Source organism: Macrobrachium rosenbergii, chromosome 47 (genome assembly GCF_040412425.1).
Source record: "Macrobrachium rosenbergii isolate ZJJX-2024 chromosome 47, ASM4041242v1, whole genome shotgun sequence".
Taxonomy (NCBI): Eukaryota; Metazoa; Arthropoda; class Malacostraca; order Decapoda; family Palaemonidae; genus Macrobrachium; species Macrobrachium rosenbergii.
The window spans coordinates 20248526-20273375 of record NC_089787.1 but is presented as its reverse complement, the minus strand read 5'-3'; the positions used below and the strand labels follow the sequence as shown (position 1 = coordinate 20273375).

The following is a 24850-nucleotide window of genomic DNA, read 5'->3' as shown; positions in this document are numbered from 1 at the left end:
GTATAACATTTAATTAAAATTTAATGCATATTTTTATTCTGCTGTCCAGCCACTCCAACTCCCCTCTCTTGAGCGCTGAACGGTCGAAGGTGCCTGAGTTTTCGTGAAGTCGCCATTAAAAGAATGAATGTTATAGGTGTGTAAAAATTATAATTTTTCTCTATTATCTTCTCCCCTCGTCCGAACTCTGCGCGTCAAAGGGAAGAGGAACAGGTTTGAAGAAACGCCTCTCTCTCTCTCTCTCTCTCTCTCTCTCTCTCTCTCTCTCTCTCTCTCTCTCTCTCTCTCTCTCTATATATATATATATATATATATATATATATATATATATATATATAATTTATTTGAATACTGTTTATATATATCAGATTTCTCTCTATATATGTATATATCTCTCTCTCTCTCTCTCTCTCTCCCTGTATATTATTTGTATATAGATAATATATTTTTTTAACTTCAGATTTCTCTTTCAGAGATTTATTACTCCACATCTCTCTCTCTCTCTCTCTCTCTCTCTCTCTCTCTCTCTCTCTCTCTCTCTCTCTCTCTCTCCCGGTGAATGGATTCTCGCCCATATTAGTCAGCGTGGGTCCTAATAACGCAGTCGAGGCGTTTTTGGACCCCTGTAAAGAAACTCTAGAAACCTGCCGGCCAAGGCTGCTGAGCTGAGGTGAGCCGTGGTGTGAAATCTTACGTTCAACTTTTTTTATTTATTTTCGTTTTTTATAAACTTCAGGGGATTAAAAAGGCGTCTGGAAATGGTGTATTTATCTACGTACATTCACCTTTTATCCATTCTTCGCGTAATTATCTTATTCCTCGTTCCGTTTTTGACTTTTGAAAGTCATGATGACTCTTATTCAGAAGACTCACTTACAGTAGCTGTCGGGATTCAGACCATATCTCGCAGGTCTCTGTATAGTACCGTCAGTGCACCTCGCGCGGTGCACCGTAGGCATTGCTTAAGGTTCTTGGCAGCGTTAGGCCCCCCCCTATAGCTGCAACCCCTTTCATTCCTTTTACTGTACCTCCATTCATATTCTCTGTCTTCCACCTTACTGCTTTGAGGTTTCCTGTTACACCCTTCAGACCTTTTTACTGTGTGGCCTTATAGGTCCCAGATCTTGGCCTTTGGCCTAAATTCTGTATTTTATTCTGTTTAGTATTCTGAGGGCAGACGGAACTTCCATTCAGGCTAAGTTGAACAAATGCAATTCAACTTTTATTTTAATATATTACTTACATTTTTATTCATTTGTTGATTTGTTTATTTATCTGTTTTCTGATAAGTTCGTCTTTTTGTATTTCCAATTACCTTCTCTTACTTCTTTCTAATGAACACCTTCTTAATGATAATAATAATAATAATAATAATAATAATAATAATAATAATAATAATTCTTTAATTTAATAATATTATTATTAATAATAATAAATAATAATAATAATAATAATAATATTTTATTATTAGCTCAAATTTTATTATTATCAATTAGCCCCTAATATTATTTGGGCTTGTTCCATATGAATAGAATAATATAATAATAATAATAATAATAATAATAATAATAATAATAATAATAATAATAATAATTAGGTGACTGAGATCGACGATAGTGGTGCGTAGGATTCCAGTTTCTTAACCCTGGAAGACTGGAAGCATCATTCACTTTCGTATCTCTCCCAAAGTCAAATCGCTTGTTTTGAGGTGCAAAGAAGGTCTGTAGACCTTATTCTGTAGAGTATTCTGTAGACCGTAATCTATAAACGTCTAATCTATAGATTTGATTCTTTAGACCTTTAGTATGTAGACCTTGGTGTGTAGAACTTAATCTATAGACCTCATTCCGTAGGCTTTATTTTATAGGTTTTGTTCCATAGACCTTATTTTGCAGACCTGTAATCTGTAGACTATTCTATAGACTATATTCTATAAACTTTATTCTATAGACCTGAATCTTTAGACCTTATTTTATAGACCTTTAAAATATAGACCTTAATCTATAGACCTTTTTCTCTAGACTTTATTCTATAGACCTTTCATCTATAGACCTATAATCTATAGACCCTATTCTATAGATGTTAGGTCCAAGGCACACCTTTGCAAGTCAGATTTTCGTCAAAATTCATGCGTAAAGTTTTGCGTAACCCTTGCACAAAGATAAGACCTGTATTGCAGTTACCTATAGGCAAAAATAGGACCTGTATGAAGTATCAATGTACAAAGATAGGACCTGTTTTCAGTTATCTATGCACAGAGATAGGACCTGTGTGAAATTATCTATGCACAAAGATAGGACCTTTATGCAGTTATCTATGCACAAAGATAGGACCTGTATGCAATTATCTATAGGTAAAGATAGGACCTGTATGAGGTATCAATACACAAAGATAGGACCTGTATTCAGTTATCAATGCACAAAGATAGGGCCTGTATGGAGTTATCTATACGCAAAGATAGGACCTGTATAAAGATATCTATGCACAAAGATAGGACCTGTATGAAGTATCAATGCACAAAGATAGGACCTGTATTCAGTTATCAGTGCACAAAGATAGGACCTGTATTCATTTACCTATGCACAAAGATAGGACCTGTATTCATTTACCTAGGCACAAAGATAGGACCTGTATCCAGTTATCTATACACAAAGATAGGACCTGTATAAAGTTATCTATACACAAAGATAGGACCTGTATAAAGTTTTCTATACGCAAAGATAGGACCTGTATCAAGTTGTCTATACGCAAAAATAGGACCTGTATGAAGAACGGCATAAATATTACTTTGATAAATTTCTCATAGCAATTAAATGGATAGTAATAGTAATGCTTTATTTTGAAGTTATTTAGAGAGAGAAAGAGAGAGAGAGAGAGAGAGAGAGAGCAAAATATAACTGGATGGTACTATCGAGAGAGAGAGAGAGAGAAGAGAGAGAGAGAGAGAGAGAGAGAGAGAAATATAACTGGATGATACTATCGCTCTTCGAGAGAATAAGTCACGACGGCAAACGGTTTAAAAATGATGTCGCAGGGAGAGAGAGAGAGAGAGAGAGAGAGAGAGAGGGTGGTTACATCCTGTGCCCGGGCCGGGGCAAGGCCAGGTACCCCATGAACTGACTGACCTGCTGTGGGGCGGGGAGGTTTGGGGATGGGGTGGGGGGACGCCTTCGGAGCATTGCAACACTCTGCCAGAACCTTCCAAAATATCATGTAGATTCCCGGACATCTTTTAAACACGATATGCAGTGCCTGTTTCTCTCTCTCTCCCTCTCTGTCTTACTAGGAATGACGTCGTCTCTCTCTCTCTCTCTCTCTCTCTCTCTCTCTCTCTCTCTCTCTCTCTCTCTCTCTCTCTCTCTCTCCCCGTGAGTGATGTCAACGCATATATGAATGAAACTTTCTGGCGTCTATTGGGGAGGTTTGTTGGGACCTGGAGAGAGAGAGGGGGAAGGGGAAGGGGATGTTGGAGATGGGAGGAGGAGGAGGAGGAGGAGGAGGGGATGGTTGAGGGTTGGCGGTTGAGTGAGTGAGGAAGGGGAGGGGGCGGGGGGGACCTCATCCTCATTTGCTGGAGGAAAAGGGACCCTCCTGTGGAAGTGGTTACCCCAGTACAGTCTCTGATAGTCAGTGAGTGCGCAGGTACTACATTCTCTCTCTCTCTCTCTCTCTCTCTCTCTCTCTCTCTCTCTCTCTCTCTCTCAATGCGTAAAGGACGAGGTGAAACACATCCACATAAAGTGATTCATTTAGCAGTGACTTCGAATTTCGACAATGAAGGAACGTGCCAACTGTAGAATACATTCGCTCAGAGGGATAATCAGATCTCTCTCCTCTCCTACCTGTGACTTGTAAACGCGTGGCTGGGATAGTCTCTCTCTCTCTCTCTCTCTCTCTCTCTCTCTCTCTCTAGCCTGTACACCTGGTGATGCTGGCAGGTTTGATTGTTAATGCCCAAAAGTGCCCATTTTAGTACAGAACAAGAAGTGACGACAATTGACCTGTTCAGTAGACTCGCTCAGAGAGAGAGAATACCCATTGTTTTTGAACGGGAAAATATGTGAAGGTGGAATGTATAAGCAAAGACAAACGCTTCAGTATTCATATAAGTAGATTCATAAGTAAACTTAGTCGTGCCCGTGATTTGAAGTGACTCAGAACTGGAAAAAAGTTCTGGGGTTTTCGATTCTTCAAGCGATCGCGTTTTGAAGTGACTTAGAACTGGGGAAAAAACTCTCCCGGACTTATGGTGTTGGTTTCTTTAAGTGAACAGACGTTTTTGCTCTGTGCTTTCATACGAGCATTGCTGGCATAAGGCCAGCTGTGCCTTGCAACTAGCAGTTTTGAACTGGGAATGCCAAGATATGTCACCCATTGTTAGTTTTTGTCTTTGTGATTATTTTGTGACTTGAAAATACGTCTGGTGTCTGGTGTCACTACGAGGCTGTTTATTATTATTATTATTATTATTATTATTATTATTATTATTATTATTATTATTATTATTATTATTATTATTATTATTATTATTATTATTATTATTATTATTATTATTATTATTAGTAAATATTGTAAATATAGATAATACTTACAGAGGGGGCAACTAGGTTAAGAATGACAGGTATTAACTAATTTTTTCCTGATCTAAATCGTGTGCTAATGGGCTTGCTTATTTTAAGAGAAATTTAATATTACCAAAGATTATTTATTAGTTTTTCTCTGTGCTTTGGAACATTGATTTTTTGCCTTTGAGTTTTTCTCTGTGGCTTTAAACATTAATTTTTGCCTTTGAACATTATTTTTTCTTTTGAGTTTTTCTGTGGCTTTAAAAACATTAATTTTATTCCCTTCATATATCAAACAGAAACAGTTTGATAATGACTATAAATAATGATATTTTTCTTGTATATATGTATAACCTGAAAAATGGGTTTATATATAAATAAAGACAAAACCTGAGAAACAACCTTGCTGTTTAATCGTCCGCTTAGCAGATTGAGGAAATTTAAAAATAAGTTTACACAGAAAGCTGCTATAATTGACAAACAGTGTGTCTGATTTCTAGCCCAAAAATCAAATTAGATAGTTAATAAAATACTTGGGAGAACACCTGAGTTTCTTATAGTCTTTGTTGGCCGACTCAACTAAAATGTCGACGGGCCGAAGTTCACTTTGCGGCTAGTGCTTTTTTGATGAAATCATTTTCTATTCTGGTCGGATTCCAAATGTTTGGAAAGTTGCCAATTCATTGGTTCTTAGCCACGTAAAATAAGTCTAATCCTTCGGGCCAGCCTCTAGGAGAGCTGTTAATCAGCTCAGTGGTCTCTAAAACTCTATACTTATTTTATTTTCTCTGAGTTTTCTCTCTCTTTAAACATTAATTTTTGCCTGTGAGTTTTTCTCTGTGGCTTTAAACATTAATTTTTGCCTGTGAGTTTTTCTCTGTGGCTTTAAACATTAATTTTTGCCTGTAAGTTTTTATTGTAGCTTTAAACATTAATTTTTTGCCTGTGAGTTTTTCTCTGTGGCTTTAAACATTAATTTTTTGCCTGTGAGTTTTTCTCTGTGGCTTTAAACATTAATTTTTTGCCTGTGAGTTTTTCTCTGTGGCTTTAAAAACATTAATTTTTGCCTTCTTGTCAAACAGAAACAGTTTGATAATGACTGGAAATAAAGGAAGATTTTATTTGTAAAGAAATGGGAAGTTGTTTAAAGGAAGCACTAAGGCAGGCTGCTCTTGCAAACAGTGTGTCGATTTCTAGTATGAAATTTAATAATAAAATACTCAAGGAAAGAAAGCTACAACTAAAATGTGGAATACATTGCCTATAAATCTTCTGGTCTCCAAATGTTTGAGAAAAGAGAAGAGCTTTTTATAAAATCTTCGAAAGATCTTGGGGTTAAAGTCTGTTGACTCTACAGTCCTTAATAAGGACTTTCAGCTGAAGATTTCAAGAAAGGAAGATGGAAGGAGAGTAAGAAAGAAAGAGAGAAAGGAAGATTTCAAGAAAGAAAGGAAGAGAGAAAGGAAGATATAAGTAAAGAAAGAGAGAAATATAGAAAGAGAGAAAGAAAGAAAGGAATATATAAAGAAAGGAAGGAAGAGAAAATGATCGAAAGATAGAAAGATATAAAGAAAGACAGGAAGAAAGAAAGATATAAAGAAAGAAAGAAAGAGAGAAAGGACGATGTAAAGCAAGAAAGAGAGAAAGGAAGATATAAAGAAAGAAAGAGAGAGGGAGAAAGAAAGATATAAATAAAGAAAGATATAAAGAAAGAAAGGAAGACATAAAGAAAGGAAGAGAAAAAGATGGAAAGAAAGGAAGATATTAAGAAAGAAAGTGAGAGAGAAACAAAGAAAGGGGTCTCAGCATTGACTGTCAGGCAGTTTGTTTACAACCAAACATCATCTCAGTGTAATGAACCGAACAGCTCTGATGCTGCATCTGAATGTAAACCAAAATTCAATTGTAGTCAGAGGCCTCCTTGAATGAATATTCAGTGATAGGTTGAGATCTTAAACATTCATGAATACCTGTCATAACCGTCTCTTGCCAAAACGACTTTATGTGGGGAATATCTCTCACGATTATTGAATGAATATTAGAATATTATCACCTGTGAAAAAGTATTCTACTAGGAATAAAAGAGGAGAAAACGTTTTATGTAGAGGGACAAGATAATTAGTGTTTAGCAGATTAGGAAGAATGATTTGTTTAGGCTCAGAAGATCATCTGTGTATGAAAAAGAATAAAATACTACTAGGAAGGGTTTAGGAAGACAGAGTGTAGAAAAGGTTTTTAGAGAGGAGAGGTTTAGAAAGGAAAAGAAGATAGTTAGTGTTTAGCAGAGCTTAGGAAGAATGATTTGTTTAGAAAAGAGGCTCAGAAGAACGATCTGTGCATAGGAGAGATTTGGCAAGAATAAAATACCCTAGGAAGGGTTTAGGAAGGCAATTCGTGTAGAAAAGGTTTATTAGTAGAGAGGAGAGGTTTAGAAAAGGATAAAGTCCAATGGGAGGGTTTAGGAAGCTTAGTAAGTGCAGAGGAGTTTAGAAAGAAAAATATTTTACGAAGTAAATTGAAGGAATTGATGTACAGAGAAGCTGAAGAATAAAAATTGCTTATAGTAGAGAATAATTGTGCATTTAGTAGAGTTTAGGAAGATAAAATTGGTATTGAGTGATTGTAAGAAGATAAAATTGCTGTGAGTGATTGAAGATAATATTGGTATGAGTGACTGTAAGAAGATAAAATTGGTATGAGTGATTATAAGAAGATAAAACTGGTATTAGTGATTGCAAGAAGATAAAATTGGTATGAGTGATTGCAAGAAGATAAAATTGGTATGAGTGATTGTAAGAAGATAAAATTGGTATGAGTGATTGCAAGAAGACAAAATTGCACGAGTGATTATAAGAAGATAAAATTGGTATTAGTGATTGCAAGAAGATAAAATTGGTATGAGTGATTATAAGAAGATAAAACTGGTATTAGTGATTGCAAGAAGATAAAATTGGTATGAGTGATTATAAGAAGATAAAATTGTATTAGTGATTGTAAGAAGATAAAATTGGTATGAGTGATTGTAAGAAGATAAAATTGGTATGAGTGATTGTAAGAAGATAAAATTGGTATGAGTGATTGTAAGAAGATAAAATTGGTATGAGTGATTGTAAGAAGATAAAATTGGTATGAGTGATTGCAAGAAGACAAAATTGCACGAGTGATTATAAGAAGATAAAATTGGTATGAGTGATTATAAGAAGATAAAATTGGTATGAGTGATTATAAGAAGATAAAACTGGTATTAGTGATTGCAAGAAGATAAAATTGGTATGAGTGATTATAAGAAGATAAAACTGGTATTAGTGATTGCAAGAAGATAAAATTGGTATGAGTGATTGTAAGAAGATAAAATTGGTATGAGTGATTGCAAGATAAAATTGGTATGAGTGATTGTAAGAAGATAAAATTGGTATGAGTGATTGCAAGAAGACAAAATTGGTATGAGTGATTATAAGAAGATAAAAAAGTGATTATAAGAAGATATGAGTGATTTGATAAAACTGGTATTAGTGATTGCAAGAAGATAAAATTGGATTATAAGAAGATGATTGATTAAGAAGATAAAATTTGGTGATTGTAAGAAGATAAAATTGGTATGAGTGATTGCAAGATAAAATTGGTATGAGTGATTGTAAGAAGATAAAATTGGTATGAGTGATTGCAAGATAAAATTGGTATGAGTGATTGTAAGAAGATAAAATTGGTATGAGTGATTGCAAGATAAAATTGGTATGAGTGATTGTAAGAAGATAAATTGAGTGATTGCAAGATAAAATTGGTATGATTGATTATAAGAAGATAAAAAATTAGTGATTGCAAGATAAAATTGGTATGCAATTGCAAGATAAAATTGGTATGAGTGATTTAAGAAGATAAATTGGTATGAGTGATTGCAAGAAGACAAAATTGGTGAGTGATTATAAGAAGATAAAATTGGTATGAGTGATTATAAGAAGATAAAATTGGTATGAGTGATTATAAGAAGATAAAACTGGTATTAGTGATTGCAAGAAAAAAATTGGTATGAGTGATTTAAGAAGATAAAACTGGTATTAGTGATTGCAAGAAGATAAAATTGGTATGAGTGATTGTAAGAAGATAAAATTGGTATGAGTGATTGCAAGATAAAAGTTCATTGGAAGATAAAAATGAGTGATTGCAAGATAAAATTGGAGTGATTGTAAGAAGATAAAATTGGAGTGATTGTAAGAAGATAAAATTGGTATGAGTGATTGTAAGAAGATAAAATTTTGAGTGATTGCAAGATAAAATTTTGAGTGATTGTAAGAAGAGAGTGATTTAAGAAGATAAAATTGGTTTGATTGTAAGAAGATGTGAGATTGTAAGAAGAATTTTAAGAAGATAAAAGACGAGTGATTGTAGAAGATAAAATTGGCTGAGGATAAGAAGAAAAATTGGCTCATTGTAAGAAGATAAAATTTTAGAATAAGAAGATAAAATTCAGATGATTGCAAGAAGACAAAAGGAGTGATTATAAAAAAAAATTTTGAGTGATTGTAAGAAGATAAAATTGGTATGAGTGATTGTAAAAGATAAAAAATATTCAAGATAAAATTGTCTCAGTGATTTAAGAAGATAAAATTGGTATGAGTGATTGTAAGAAGATAAAAAATGATTGTAAGAAGATCTCATGATTGATTGTAAAAGATAAAAATATATTGTAAGAAGATAAAACAGTGATTTGATAAAACAAAAGAAGATAAAATTGGTCACACTGATTGTAAGAAGATAAAATATCTGATTGTAAGAAGATAAAACTGATTGCAAGAAGAAAAATTGCACGAGTGATTATAAGAAGATAAAATTGGTATGAGTGATTGTAAGAAGTTAAACGTGTGGCAAAGTGATTGCAAGAAGATAAAATTGTTATGAGTTATTGAAGAAGATAAAATATGTCTGAGGATAAAACATTGATTGCAAAAGATAAAAAATGATTTAAGAAGATAAAATTTTTGATTGCAAGATAATATGCAAGATCAAAATGATTGTAAGAAGATAAAATTCTGAGTGATTGCAAGAAGACAAAATTGCACGAGTGATTATAAGAAGATAAAATTGGTATGAGTGATTGCAAGAAGTAAAATTGGTATGAGTGATTGCAAGAAGTTAAATTGGTGTGAGTTATTGCAAGAAGATAAAATTGGTATGAGTGATTGAAGATAAAATTGGTATGAGTGATTGCAAGAACATAAAATTGGTATAGTGAATATAAGAAGATAAAACTGTTATGGGTTCAGGAAGAAAAGTGTTGTATAGAAAAAAAAAAAGGTAGAGGAGACTTCAGGAAGTGTAAGTGGCCTAGAGCCGAGTTCAGGAAGAAATTGGTGTATGGAGGAGTTTGAAGAAACAGTGAGGCTGAGAAAGTACAGGAGAGAATTTTAAGAAGATGTTTTCTTTGTAGAGGAGAAAAGAAAAGACGACTGTCAAAATATGGAAAAACTGGTCATTTATCAGATGTAGAGGAGTTGGTTTTCAATTAAATAAAAGAAAAGAAAATATCTCACATTGGCAAAAGAATATATGTGTCACATTGACAAAAGAAAATATTTGTCACACTGGCAAAAGAAAATATCTGTCTAACACTGGCAAAAAAATCTGCCTCGCATTGGCAAAAGAAAGTATCTATCACGTTTGGCAAAAGAAAATATCTCACATTGGCAAAGGAAAATATATGTCTCACATTAGCAAAAGAAAATATTTGTCACATTTTGGCATAATATATCAAAATATCTGTCTTACGCTGGCAAAAGAAAATATCTCACATTGCCAAAGGAAAATATATGCCTCACATTAGCAAAAGAAAATATCTTGACAAAAGAAAATATCTGTCTAACATTGGCAAAAAAATCTGCCTCACATTGGCAAAAGAAAAAATGTCTCTTTCGTTGGCAAAAGAAAATATTTATTGGCAAAAGTAAATATCTGGCAAAAGAAAATATCTGATTGCAAAAAAATCTGCCTCACATTGGCAAAAGAAAATATCTATCTCGCTTTGGCAAAAGAAAATACATCAGAATATCTGTCTTACGTTGGCAAAAGAAAATATTTCACATTGGCAAAAGTAAATATCTTGGCAAAAGAAAATATCTGTCTAACATTGGCAAAAAAATCTGCCTCACATTGGCAAAAGAAGATATCTATCTCGCTTTGGCAAAAGAAAATACATCAGAATATGTCTTACGTTGGCGAAAGAAAATATCTCACATTGGCAAAGGAAAATATATGCCTCACATTGGCAAAAGCAAATATCTTGGCAAAAGAAAATATCTAACACTACCGAATGAAAATGTCTCACATTGGAGAAAGAAAACATCAACCTCACAATAAAAGAAAACAACCGTCCCTCATTGGCGTAATCGAGTGAAAGTTTGTGCGAAGGAGTTGGAAAACAGTCCGAGTTTGAGCCTGGCAGGGACACAGATGACGAAGTGCATCTGCACTTGTGATACAGAGTTTGTTTCTGGGGTCATGCTTATGAAAACTGCCTCATTCTGTCTCTTCAGATACTTTGGTCATACCAGATACTTTGGTCATACCAGATACTTGGTCTGGTATTGCTAACGAAAACTGCCTCATTCACTCTCTTCAGATACTTTGGTCATACCAGATACTTGGTCTGGTATTGCTTACGAAAACTGCCTCATTCACTCTCTTCAGATACTTTGGTCATACCAGATACTTGGTCTGGTATTGCTCACGAAAACTGCCTCATCCTGTCTCTTCAGATACTGTGGTCATACCAGATACTTGGTCTGGTATTGCTAACGAAAACTGCCTCATTTTGTCTCTTCAGATACTTTGGTCATACCAGATACTTGGTCTGGTATTGCTTATGAAAACTGCCTCATTCTGTCTCTTCAGATACTGTGGTCATACCAGATACTTGGTCTGGTATTGCTTACGAAAACTGCCTCATTCACTCTCTTCAGATACTTTGGTCATACCAGATACTTGGTCTGGTATTGCTTACGAAAACTGCCTCATTTTGTCCCTTCAGATACTTTGGTCATACCAGATGCTTGGTCTGGTATTGCTCACGAAAACTGCTTCATTCTGGCTCTTCAGATACTTTGGTCATACCAGATACTTGGTCTGGTATTGCTTATGAAAACTGCCTCATTCACTCTCTTCAGATACTTTGGTCATACCAGATACTTGGTCTGGTATTGCTCACGAAAACTGCCTCATTCACTCTCTTCAGATACTTTGGTCATACCAGATACTTGGTCTGGTATTGCTTACGAAAACTGCCTCATTCACTCTCTTCAGATACTTTGGTCATACCAGATACTTGGTCTGGTATTGCTCACGAAAACTGCCTCATCCTGTCTCTTCAGATACTGTGGTCATACCAGATACTTGGTCTGGTATTGCTAACGAAAACTGCCTCATCCTGTCTCTTCAGATACTGTGGTCATACCACATACTTGGTCTGGTATTGCTAACGAAAACTGCCTCATTTTGTCTCTTCAGATACTTTGGTCATACCAGATACTTGGTCTGGTATTGCTAACGAAAACTGCCTCATTCTGTCTCTTCAGATACTTTGGTCATACCAGATACTTGGTCTGGTATTGCTTACGAAACTGCCTCATTTTGTCCCTTCATTCACCAGATGCTTGGTCTTCAGAAAATCATTTGGTCTTCAGATACCATACCAGATACTTGGTCTGGTATTGCTTACGAAAAACTGCCTCATTCTGGCTCTTCAGATACTTTGGTCATACCAGATACTTGGTCTGGTATTGCTGACGAAAACTGCCTCATTCCGTCTCTTCAGATACTGTGGTCATACCAGATACTTGGTCTGGTATTGCTCACGAAAACTGCCTCATTCTGTCTCTTCAGATACTTTGGTCAGACCAGATACTTGGTCTGGTATTGCTTACGAAAACTGCCTCATTCACTCTCTTCAGGTACTTTGGTCATACCAGATACTTGGTCATACCAGATACTTTGGTCATACGGATAGTCAGAGTCTTTGTGATTGTTTCTGCTCTTTCTCTGTAAATCTGAATTTGTGTTCTGTTATTTTCTCTCTCTTTCCAAACTTGCAAGGGGTCTGTAGTTCGGAATGTACCTTGAATTGTTTGAGATTATGCTTTATTGCTCTAACAACAGATAGTCAGAGTCTTTTTGAATTGTTTTACTGTCTTTCTTTGTAAGTCTTTAGTTGTTTTCTTGTATTTTTCTCTCTGTCAAACTTTTCAATCTTTGTAAGCTGCCATAGCATAGTCTTTTTGCTTATTAGTATTTTAGCTTATTATTATTATTATTATTATTATTATTATTATTATTATTATTATTATTATTATTATTTCACTGAAAGGAAGTAATGCCTCAATAAGGGTATTCTTTTAACACATTATTATTATTATTATTATTATTATTATTATTATTATTATTATTATTATTATTATTATTATTATTATAGAGAAAAATAAGAGTCTGTCAAACAGTCAGATGTTTTATCCATGCACTCGCATTGATGTATACTCTCAGAAAATCATGCTTCATGTTAGTCATGTCTCCTTGAACGCTCTCTCTCTCTCTCTCTCTCTCTCTCTCTCTCTCTCTCTCTCTCTCTCTCTCTCTCTCTCTCTCTCATCTCAGTAAGAAACAAACATCAACTCCCGTGTCACAAGGATTCTCCTCCTGCAGTTCCGTGGCCATTAAACATCCACCATCCCAATTTCTTTTTTTTTTTTTTATATTTCTCGTGTCCGCCGTTCAATCCAGCACTCGAAGCGGTCCCCCACCGGGTAATTTGGGGCTGAGAACCTGTCATTATCTCCCTTCACCTGAGGTTTTATCTGGCGAGATGCGAAGTGTCAACAGCAGAGAGAGAGAGAGAAAGTCTCTGACTCGACAGAGCCGGGATAAAGATTGTGCATCAGGATCTGTTGACACTGTCACTCTGACAGGCGAGGATGCACCCGCACAGAGAAGAACCCACAGAGTAATAAATGAGGCACACAGACACAGACACACACACACACGCACACACACGGAGAGAGAGAGAGAGACTTTAAAACGAGACCGTCAGTCGTTCAGACCAGCTTTCAGAGAAAGTCAATGCGTCCCCAAAATCTGGTTGTGTCGACGAAAGAGAGAGAGAGAAGAGAGATAGATACCATAAGAGACTCATTCCAGTTCGCTCCAGCATCCAGAGAGAGAGAGAGAGAGAGAGAGAGAGAGAGAGAGAGAGAGAGAGAGAGAGAGAGAGACTGCTGTCTCTCCACCATGACGCAGGTCCACATTACGATGATGAAATGGAAGTTATCAACGAAAGGGCATCGCTGCTTATGTTGATTCGCAGCGGACAAAAATAATATTTATTTATTCTTTGCGGTTTATTTCATATTTTGAATTTCACTTCTCTTTCGTTCTTATTCTGTTCATTCATTACCACTAATAATAATAATAATAATAATAATAATAATAATAATAATAATAATAATAGCATGACAACATGGAATAAGACGGTAATATTCTGAGCAATATTGGGCTTAATATATTTAAACGATCTTAAGCGGTTCCAATTTACCTCGGGAGCCTTGCGAAGACTCCCAACAACAACAGAGAGAGAGAGAGAGAGAGAGAGAGAGAGAGAGAGAGAGAGGAAGCGAAGGTTATAGAAAAAAAAGACACATAAAAATTAAGATATGTAGTAGAAGCCACGTCATGGATCTATCACTTACCCTCCTTTCCCCCCCTCCTCTCCCCCTCTCTCTCTCTCTCTCTCTCTCTCTCTCTCTCTCTCTCTCTCTCTCGACTGGAGAACACCGGCCCAGAATAAATAATTGAGGCGGTGATATGAGGCGAGTCGGTGCCCGGTGCAAACGGGGAATGCTGAAGAAGGGGACCTGTTGTCCTCACTGATTCATAAACGAAGCCTGTCGAGAGAGAGAGAGAGAGAGAGAGAGAGAGAGAGAGAGAGAGAGCACCATCCGAGTGCGTATGATTAAGGCCTCGTGACCTACCCGGCTCAGTTCGTGATCACGGTTCATTACTTTTCCCTGATTGGCTCACAGTGACCTCAGAGTGACCTCGCGAAATTCGGGGGTCAACCAGGGTCGCCCAAGATGGTCCACCCGCCCTTCCGCGTCAAGATGGAAGTCATCTACGAAGGTGAGCTGACCTCTGACACCGAGGTCAGGCATGACGTTTTGAACGGTGCCTGTGATGAGGCTGAGATGGTGTCACACGAGCATGCTTTCTTTTTTTTTTTGTGGCATTGGCAAGTGTCACGTGAGCATGTTTTCTGCTATTGGCAGTGTCACATGAGCACGTTTTCTGATATTGGCAGTGCCAGCAGTGTCACATGAGCACGTTCTCTGCTATTGGCAGTGTCACATGAGCACGTTTTCTGATATTGGCACTGTCACATGAGCACGTTCTCTGCTATTGGCAGTGTCACATGAGCACATTTTCTGCTATTGGCAGTGCCAGCAGTGTCACATGAGCATGTTTTCTGATATCGACAGTGTCACACAGGCATGTTTCCTTCTTATGTCAGTGGTGTCACATGAGCATGTTTTCTGATATCGACAGTGTCACATAGACGAACGTTTTCTTATGTCAGCAGTGTCACATGAGCATGTTTTCTGGTATCAGCAATATCTCATAAGCACATTTTCTGATATCAGTAGTGTCACAGGGCCACATTTCCTGATCCTATCAGCAGTGTCACATGAACACGTTGTCTGACATCACGGGTGTCAAATGAGCATGATATTTCACACTGGAATTGTCACTCACCAGCATTTTCTGGCTTGGCAGTGTCACATGAGCATGCTTTCTGTCGTGTTACGGTGGCTCTATACTTTTTTGCCATTTATGCAATATATTTAAAATCTGTTGGGAGCAAAATTTTAGTCACACATTCGCCATCGTTTAGCAGCCACCTTAAGAGTGATGCAAAGATGACGGCAGTGTCATATGAGCATTTTTTGTTCGGTGTCACATGAGCATTTTTGTGCAGTGTTACATGAGCATTTCTGTGCTGTCACAAGAGCATTTTTGTGCAGTTCACACATTATTTTTGTGCAGTGTCACAAGAATTTTTGTGCTGTCACACAAGAATTTTTATACTGTGCCACATGAGCATTTATGTGTAGTGTCACACGAGAACTTATGTTGTGTCACACAAGAATTTTTATGCTGTGCCACACGAGCATTTATGTGCAGTGTCACACAAGAACTTATGTTCAGTGTCACACGAGAACTTATGTTCGGTGTCACACGAGCATTTTTGTGCTGTGTCACACGAACAATTTTGTGAAAGTACCCTTCAGTGCCTTGCAGCGACGAATATTCCGCCGCAGCCAACATTCCCTTTCGACTGGTGTCATGTCAGGGCTGAAGAAGTGGCACACGTTCTTTGAGGTGTCACACGAGCGAGAAAGAAATATCGGCAACGTGGATGGTAACCGCGAATACGGAGGGCCTTTCTGTTTTAGGGTTTTAAAGGGGTGGCTTCAGGAGACCATAGAATAGCTGTCTGTGTCAAGTTTCATTCTATGCTGGTCTCTCTCTCTCTCTCTCTCTCTCTCTCTCTCTCTCTCTCTCTCTCTCTCTCTCTCTCTCTCTTCCCAGTACGTCTTCCAGTCTCTCCACATGGCCTGACTTTTTTAAACAGTGTTTATCTGCCTGTTTATCTATCTGCGTATCTGTCTATGTGGATCTGTGTATCTAACTATCTGTTATTAGTCTCTCTCTCTCTCTCTCTCTCTCTCTCTCTCTCTCTCTCTCTCTCTCTCTCTCTTCTTCTTCTTCTTCTTCTTCCCAGTACGTCTTCCAGTCTCTCTACATGACCTGACTTTTTTAAATTGTCTATTTATCTGCCTGTTTATCTATGTGTGTGTCGATCTATCTAATTATCTATCTATTATTAATATTATATTTTATAGTAATAATAATAATAATATATATTATTATATTATTATTATTATTATTATTATTATTATTATTATTATTATTATTATTATTATTATTATTATTATTATTATTATTATTCAGTAGATGAACCTCATTCATATGGGACAAGCCCACCACAGGGGCCATTGACTTGAATCCAAACTTCCAAAGAATATGGTATTCCTTAGAAAGAAGTAAGAGGAGGTAAAGTAAAATACAGAAAAAAGAGACCTCGTTTATCAAACAAGAAATATAATAGTAATAATAATAATAATAAATCACTAAATAGATAAAATATATATTAAATTCTATCAATCAACCTGTCTGTCTTTAAAGGGCTTAGTAACACCACCACCGGTATGCAAAACTCATCGACAAATCTTCAGATCTGGTGCAACTATCGACATCACAAACGCTCTCTCTCTCTCTCTCTCTCTCTCTCTCTCTCTCTCTCTCTCTCTCTCTCTCAAGTGGCAAGGTGCATTTATCACGGGGCGAAAGATTAGCCTGTGTACTGGGTCGGTTGTTCCTGCATCCGGATGGCAATTATCAATCATGATTAATCTCTTGGTCTTGCCCAATGCCCGAAGGTACCGAGAGAGAGAGAGAGAGAGAGAGAGAGAGAGAGAGAGAGAGAGAGAGAGAGAGAGAGAGCCTCAGTTCTTAGTGTAGTTGTTGAGTGGTTCTAACCCTCTTGTTCTGTCCTTGCTTATGAAAATTTTAAAAAGTTCAAAAAAGTTTTTTTTTTAGAGTAAATGAAACAAAAAATAAGAAGAGGTGAATAAGTATAGTTTAGAAAGCCTCTCTCTCTCTCTCTCTCTCTCTCTCTCTCTCTCTCTCTCTCTCTCTCTCTCTCTCTCTCTCTCTCTCTCACAGATTTGAGTTTTGTTAACTTCAGCAACATGGCTATTTTCAAAATGGACATAGAACTTGGATGACTTGAATACTGTATTTTTGCCCCCCTCTCTCTCTCTCTCTCTCTCTCTCTCTCTCTCTCTCTCTCTCTCACAGATTTGAGTTTTATTAACTTCAGATATATAGCTATTTTCAAGATGGACATAGAATTTGGGTGACTTGAATACTGTATTTTGCTCTCTCTCTCTCTCTCTCTCTCTCTCTCTCTCTCTCTCTCTCTCTCTCTCTCTCTCTCTCTCTCTCTGAATCCGTCGAGTAACGGTCGAAAGTGCAGGTGGCAACTCGGCGATGACTTCTTTTTCTTCTTCTTCTTCTTGTTTTTATGCTCAAAAACTCCGACTTCTCTCTTCCCCGAATCAAGATTTCAGGACCAAGAAATCAGTCGACGTCTTTCATTGATTTTTGATAGATTTTTTTTTTAGTCGTAGATTGATTCTGTGCTTCCTCGGATGAGGAAGAAAGTTTTTTTTTTTTTTTATGTAAACTGAAAGCTTCGTTGTAATGGCCTGAACACTTGGATTTTTGCTGATGTCAGCGAAAGCTCATATTTTCAAAATCCGTTGAACGTATTCTGTTTATTCCAGCTTAGTGGTTCAACTGCGAGAGGTTTTCCATCCTGTTACGCCTTGTGAACCCTTTAACTGCCAAATTTCCGTTCCAGCGCTGAATGACCTTTTGCTGAAATCCTATATTCTGTTATCTTATATTTTTAAGATGAACATAGGATTTGAGCGACTTGAATACCTTATTCAAGTCACATTATTAGCTCAAAATCGATCTGAACACAGTTTATTAATAACATGAACTAAAGTTTTTTAATTGAGTTAAACATTCTGGAAATAAAACACGTTTTCTTGACTTTACTGCAGAATTTGACGGACATAAACACAATGTCTTATTAGCTTAGACCTTGTTTTCGATCGTATCGCGGTGTCTACCTGACATTATCACGGTGTTCTATTAGCGTAAACAGTGTTTTATTAACTTGAACGCAGTGTTTTATTGACGCAAACACAGCTTTCCAGGGGCTCAGACAGTGTTTTATTGACTCGACCCCAGTGTTTTGCCAACGTAAGCACAAGATTTGAACGGCTCAAACGACTTTTTTTCTTTTTTCCACCGTCTGACAAAGCGAGTTGGGGACGCCGCGCCGGCACAAAAGAGAGATTAGATTTAATCCCTGACAGGTGGATGTGAGCGTATATTTGTGTATGTATGTATGTGTGTATGTATGTATGTATATACATCTGAGTTGATTGGAGACTCTCTCTTCGGGGGCAAACATTTTGCAAGTGGCCAGTCCGCATTCTTATAATGGCTGGTAATTGGCAAACGTTACACGTCGGCCATTAGCCTAGGAATGTCAATTAAGATGCGAACCTGCTTCTCTCTCTCTCTCTCTCTCTCTCTCTCTCTCTCTCTCTCTCTCTCTCTCTCAAAAGTCAGTTGACTCTTGCTTGATCAAGAGAGGTTTCACAAGGCTACTGCGTTGACATTCTCCAAGCTGGTGATCAGTTTTTATGGATTTTTCATTAGCTTGACCCCATTGCCGTCAGTGCGCCTCACGCGGTGCACCGTAGGCTTTACTTGAGGGTCTCTCCACTGCAGCGTCCCTTTGGCCACTATTTGCAACCCCTCCCATTCGTTTTACTGTACCTCCGTTCATATTCTCTTTCTTCCATCTCTAACAGTTTATTCATAGTGCAATTGTTACACCTTTCAGATCTTTTCACTGTCAGTTTCCTATTCAGCGCTGGATGGCCTCGTAGGTCCCAGCGCTTGGCTTTTGGACTGAATTCTATATTCCATTCTGTATTCCGGTATAATGAGCAAAGGTGGCCGTATTTACAAATCTAAATGACTCACACCAGAAGTTCATTGTTGCAAACAGTCCGGTGTGTTGATGCCGGCACTTGAATGCCCTCTCTCTCTCTCTCTCTCTCTCTCTCTCTCTCTCTCTCTCTCTCTCTCTCTCTCTCTTCTCTCTCTCTCTCTCTCCTGAATTTCTCTCTCTCTCTCTCCCTGAATTTCTCTCTCTCTCTCTCTCTCTCTCTCTCTCTCTCTCTCTCTCTCTCTCTCTCTCTCTCTGAATCTCGCTCTTTCTCTCCCTGAATCTCTCTCTCTGTCTCAATCTCTCTCCCTGAATTGCCCTCTCTCTCTCTCTCTCTCTCTCTCTCTCTCTCTCTCTCTCTCTCTCTCTCTCTCTCTCTCTCTCTCTCTCTCTTTGTGTTCTGGCGTTGACTGATAGCCCGTTCAGTGTTTGAGTAACAGAAATGACAGTATGCCCCTTGTTTGAATGGGAAGTGTGAACGCGGTGTTGCACTGATAGTGTGCCCTCTGTTGAGAAATCAGTGTGAGGTCACTTTTCTCTTCATGATAGTGTGAGTTTAGGGTGAAGTACAGTTTGAGGGTATTGCTTCAATGGCAGCGTGAGATCACTCTTGTCCAAGTGATTGTGTTTTTATTATTATTATTATTATTATTATTATTATTATTATTATTGAGAAAACGAACCCTATTCACATGGAACAAAGGGGCCACTGACTTGAAATTCAAGCTTCCAAGGAATATTAAGGTGTTCATTAGAAAGAAGCAACATTCTGGGAAAGTCAGAAAGGAGAGGTTACCAAAAATGAAATTAATAAATAAATAGATAAAAATATAATCAAATTACTAAAATACAAGATTTGCTTTAGAATTAGCAATGCATTGCATCTTCGAGAGTCCAATTCCACAAGATTCCACAGAAGGCATATTAATGCAAGGCTAAAATGGCACTGCGCCCAGTTTTCAAACATTAATGTGAATTGAACAGGACACGAGGTCATTCAGTGGTGAAATGGAAATTGACAGTAAGAGGTCTGAAAGGTGTAACAGGATGAAAACTCCCAGTTTCACTGTGAATCAATTGTCAGGAGAGAGTTGAGGAAAGTAAGATGGAAGAAAGAATATGGAAGGAGGTACAGTAACGGGAACGAAAGGGGTTGCAAAGAACCTTAAGTAATGCCTACAGTGCACCGCATGAGGTGCTCTGACGGCACTGCCTCCCTGCGGGGGCTGACAGTGTGAGTACTGTGTTTAAATGAAAGTGTGCTCATTTCATTTATGGTGATGCGAGTTCACGGTCGTTGACAGTTTAGATAGGATTGTGGTCACTATTTAAGTCACCTGTGTGCTTCAGAGTTTAATTATTTTTATTAATGAATGAGGATGTGTACTGGGATCAAGCAGTAGTATGTTAACTTTGGTTGAAATGACAGTAAGGTCACACTGGTTAGTATGTTGACTTTGGTTGAAATGACAGCAAGATCACACAGTTTAGTGTGTCAACTTTGGTTGAAATGACAGCAAGATCACACTATTTAGTGTGTCAACTTTGGTTGAAATTACAGCAAGATCACACAGTTTAGTGTGTCAACTTTGGTTGAAATGACAGCAAGATCACACTATTTAGTGTGTTAACTATGGTTGAAATGACAGTAAGATCACACTGGTTAGTATGTTGATTTTGGTTGAAATGACAGCAAGATTACACTGGTTAGTGTGTTAACTTTGGTTGACATGACAGCAAGATCACACTCTTTAGTGTGTTAACTTTGGTTGAAATGACAGCAAGATCACACTACTTAATGTGTCAACTTTGGTTGAAATGACAGTAAGATCACACTGGTTAGTGTGTCAACTTTGGTTGACATGACAGCAAGATCACACTGTGTAGTATGTTGATTTTGGTTGAAATAACAGCAAAATCACACTGTTTAGTATGTTGATTTTGGTTGAAATGACAGCAAGATCACACTGTTTAGTATGCTAATTTTGGTTGACATGACAGGAAAATCACACTGGTTAGTGCGTTAACTTTGGTTGAAGTGACAGCAAGATCACACTGGTTAGTGTGTTAACTTTGGTTAAAATGACACTGAAGTATGTTGACTTTGGTTCAAATAACAAAATCACACTATTTAGTATGTTAACTGTGGTTGAAATGGCAAGAAGACCACATTGTTTTTAGTATGTTAATTGACAGCAAAATCACATTATCTAAGTGACAGTATTTTCACCCGACAGCTGACAGCGTAGATTCACCCTGGTTAAGTGGCATTCTGTATTGCATAAAATTTATGAAAACGAAAGGGTTAAAAATAGCTTTAATTATGTCTTGACTCCAGGCTAGAATATTTTGGCATCGGTGATAGGTGTGACTTGTCAACTCTTTTCACTGGGCCTCACATCTGTTTCAGATGTTGCGTGGTTATTGGGTTAATACGTGGTCTTATGCTCTTATTTTAACGTAGTGGTGTCCTCGCACACGCATGTATGTAGGAGAGATAGAGCCGCATATATGTAGGAGAGAGAGAGAGAGAGAGAGAGATTGGCAGATACATGTGTAATATATATGGGTTAATGTATGGTCGAACATACCATTTTTTTTTTTTTTTTTTTGCATATTACAATATATCTCGTACCTTCGTAACTCTAATTCATTTAATCTAACTGTACAAACTGATAAGTTATTGTTTACAGAGAGATTATTTAAAAAATAACCCCCCCTTTTTTAAGTGTTCGAGAGTAATATATCCTCGTGAACAAAAGGTTCTTTGGGAGATTATTAAAACATTCACCAGGAAAATCTACGTTCGGCGGTTTTCGAAGCTCAGAGCGCAGAGCAACGAATAAACAAACAAATTAATAGATTGCGTTGGCAATTAGCTGCGAAGGACATATCCTGTGGACTTTGAGATCTGGGATCGTTCCTCAGCAGCTCGCCGCCCCCCTGGAGGAGAGGCCCTGACATAGACCCGTCTATCCCGTCCGAGTGGCCTCCTAAAATCGCCAAGATCGGTTTGTGCAGCAGTTCCCTCTTCAGGGGCGGGTCCTCCTCCTCCTCCTCCTGTCCCCCTCCTGTTTCCCTTCCGGAGAAGCCGAGGAGTAGTCCCTCCGACGTGTCAGAGGTTCCAGAGGCCGTGACCTCCGCCGAAGAAGGGCGCCCTCAGAATCCAGACGAACTTCCACCTGAACTAGCTCCTTCCTCCACTTCGAAGTTCCCCCCGGAGGGAGATTCCGCGGGTCCTCCGACGAGTAGCGGGACGTCCTCCGTCGTGCCCATCACTCCGTCCACGCCCCCACCCTTCCCGAAGGGCGCCTCGTCGGAGGACACCTCGCACTCGAAGGAGGGGGAAGGGGCGGCAGAAGGGGTGGGAGGAGGCGAGATGAGTACAGAGGTGGCCCCGCCCGCACCTCCGCTTCTGAGGGAGCCCGTCGATTTGGACTTCGAAGGTAAGTCAGTCAGGTGATCGGGGCCTTATGCCAGCACGGGCTCTTGCCTGAAGGCAGCCCCCTTAAGTTAGAAGGACTTCTTGTGTGGATGTGGAACGTTCCAAAACTTGATCAAGGTTGGTGGAGGATAATAATTATTTTATTCTCTTGGATTGGGGTAAATTGTCCAAGGGATAATGAACCTAGTGTGGACCTTTGGACCAGGGTAAGCTGATATTCCTCAAAAACATCAAGATCCCTATTGTTTAGGATTCATTATTTATATTGTTGTTGGTACATTATATACACACATATATATATTCATATATTATATATATATATTTTTATTATAGAATCCCATAATCGAGTTTCTCAATCAATCCTCACAATTCCGTCCTTCATTTGTTATTCTGTATGTTGACGCTCTCGGGGCATGTGGGCACGTTCTAACCTGGGGTATCTCGCCCTGCATGGCAAGAAGGCTCCAAGACCGCGCTGAACTTTCACATGAATGTAGAAGAAGCTGTTGGTCCCTTTCACCTGATCTATCTGGATTTTTAATTGCCTCCTTGACCTCCTCACCTCCTCATTTCCCCAATTTCCTCACATCTGGAGACCCACCCTCTTTTCCCCAATGGGGGTGGGGGGGTTAGTGTCGTCAGTGAGCCTCATGCGGTTCACTGTAGGCATTACTTAAGTTTCTTTGAAGCGTTCCCTCCGTAGGCCCCTAGCTTCTGCAACCCGTTCCATTTCTTTTACTCTACCTCCGTTTCGTGTTCCCTTCCATCTCATGACTGTTGATTCACAATGCAACTGCAAGGTTTTCCTCCTGTTACACCCTTCAAACCTCCTTTTCTCTCAATTTACCTTTCAACCCCAAATGACCTCATAGGGCTCAGCGCTTGGCCGTGGCCTAAATTCTATATTATACTCTATTCCTACCGTCTTTAGCAACTGCGAGGTTTCCCTCCTGTTACACCTTTCAAACCTCCTTTTCTCACAATTTTCCTTTCGACGCTGAATGAATGGCCTCCTAGGTCTAGCAACTGCAAGGTTTCCTGGTTACACCTTTCAAACCTCCTTTTCTCTCAATTTTCCTTTTGACGCTGAATGACCTTATAAGTAAATTCTATATTCTGTCCTATTGCTACCGACTTTTAACTGTGAGTTTTCCTGTTACACCCCCTACTATTCATTTAAGGTGAGGTTGGTTAAAAACTGGCATGTATGGGTTTGAACCCCATCAAAGGTGAGGTTGGGGTTTCTTCATTTATTCCTGCTTGGATTTTAAGGCTTGTAGTGATAATTGTGTCTACACAAAGTGAGGGGAGATTATTATTATTATTATTATTATTATTATTATTATTATTATTATTATTATTATATAAAAGAGGCCATTGTATTATTACCTAAAACCTTGCAATAGAACTTAAAAATCAATGATTATTATTATTATTATTATTATTATTATTATTATTATTATTATTATATAAAAGAGGCCATTGTATTATTACCTAAAAACTTGCAACAGAACTTGAAAAAATCATTTATTATTATTATTATTATTATTATTATTATTATTATTATTATTATAACTGCATGTATATTATTATTATTATCAAAAAACAATTGAATATTACCCATAAAACCCTTGCAACACACCTTGTAAAATATATACACGGAGACTATCATCATCATCATCATCATCATTATTTAGGAGCAGCCCAGCCATTGTAAAATAGCCCCGAGGACTAATAATAAAATGAAGAGGCTTCATCCGAATACAATGCCCTGTATAGACCTACGTGTTGTATTAGAGTATGGAAGGAAGCCTAATGTTTATTATGCCTTATTTAGCACGCCTGTGTAGCGTGAACACACACGTACACATACACATACACATACACACACACAGACACACACTTGTGTTGATTTTGTATGAATAAATTGAGATTCGAGGACGGATCGTGACACGGCAAAAAATGGCGGAATTAATTTCACGGTTACTTAGTCGTTATAATTCCTTGTTGAGTCAAACCCTTTCTTATGTTTTTATTATCGTTCGTCCTTTATTCTTTTTTCGTTTTTTTAATTTATTTTATGCAAATTAAAACCGGTTTAACAGATAAACACTTCATAAAAGCGGTTGAAAGTTCATGGGAATATATAAA

General features: G+C 37.7%; 1 protein-coding gene across 5 annotated transcripts in view; it reads left to right on the top strand.

The window, feature by feature from the left end:
- Pka-R2 (cAMP-dependent protein kinase type II regulatory subunit) overlaps positions 1-24850 on the top strand; it is a 265110-nt gene that overhangs the window by 146390 nt on the left and 93870 nt on the right. Inside the window, exon 1 of one of the 5 annotated variants that reach the window (XM_067090125.1) lies at positions 14607-14720. The exons of 3 other annotated variants lie outside the window; for them this stretch is intronic. In XM_067090125.1, the coding sequence (XP_066946226.1) occupies positions 14675-14720 (46 nt within the window). In that variant the 5' untranslated portion in view covers positions 14607-14674. Of the gene's footprint in view, positions 1-14606; positions 14721-21947; positions 22701-24850 lie in introns of those variants that run through there. One more of the 5 variants, XM_067090123.1, reaches the window with a different exon arrangement.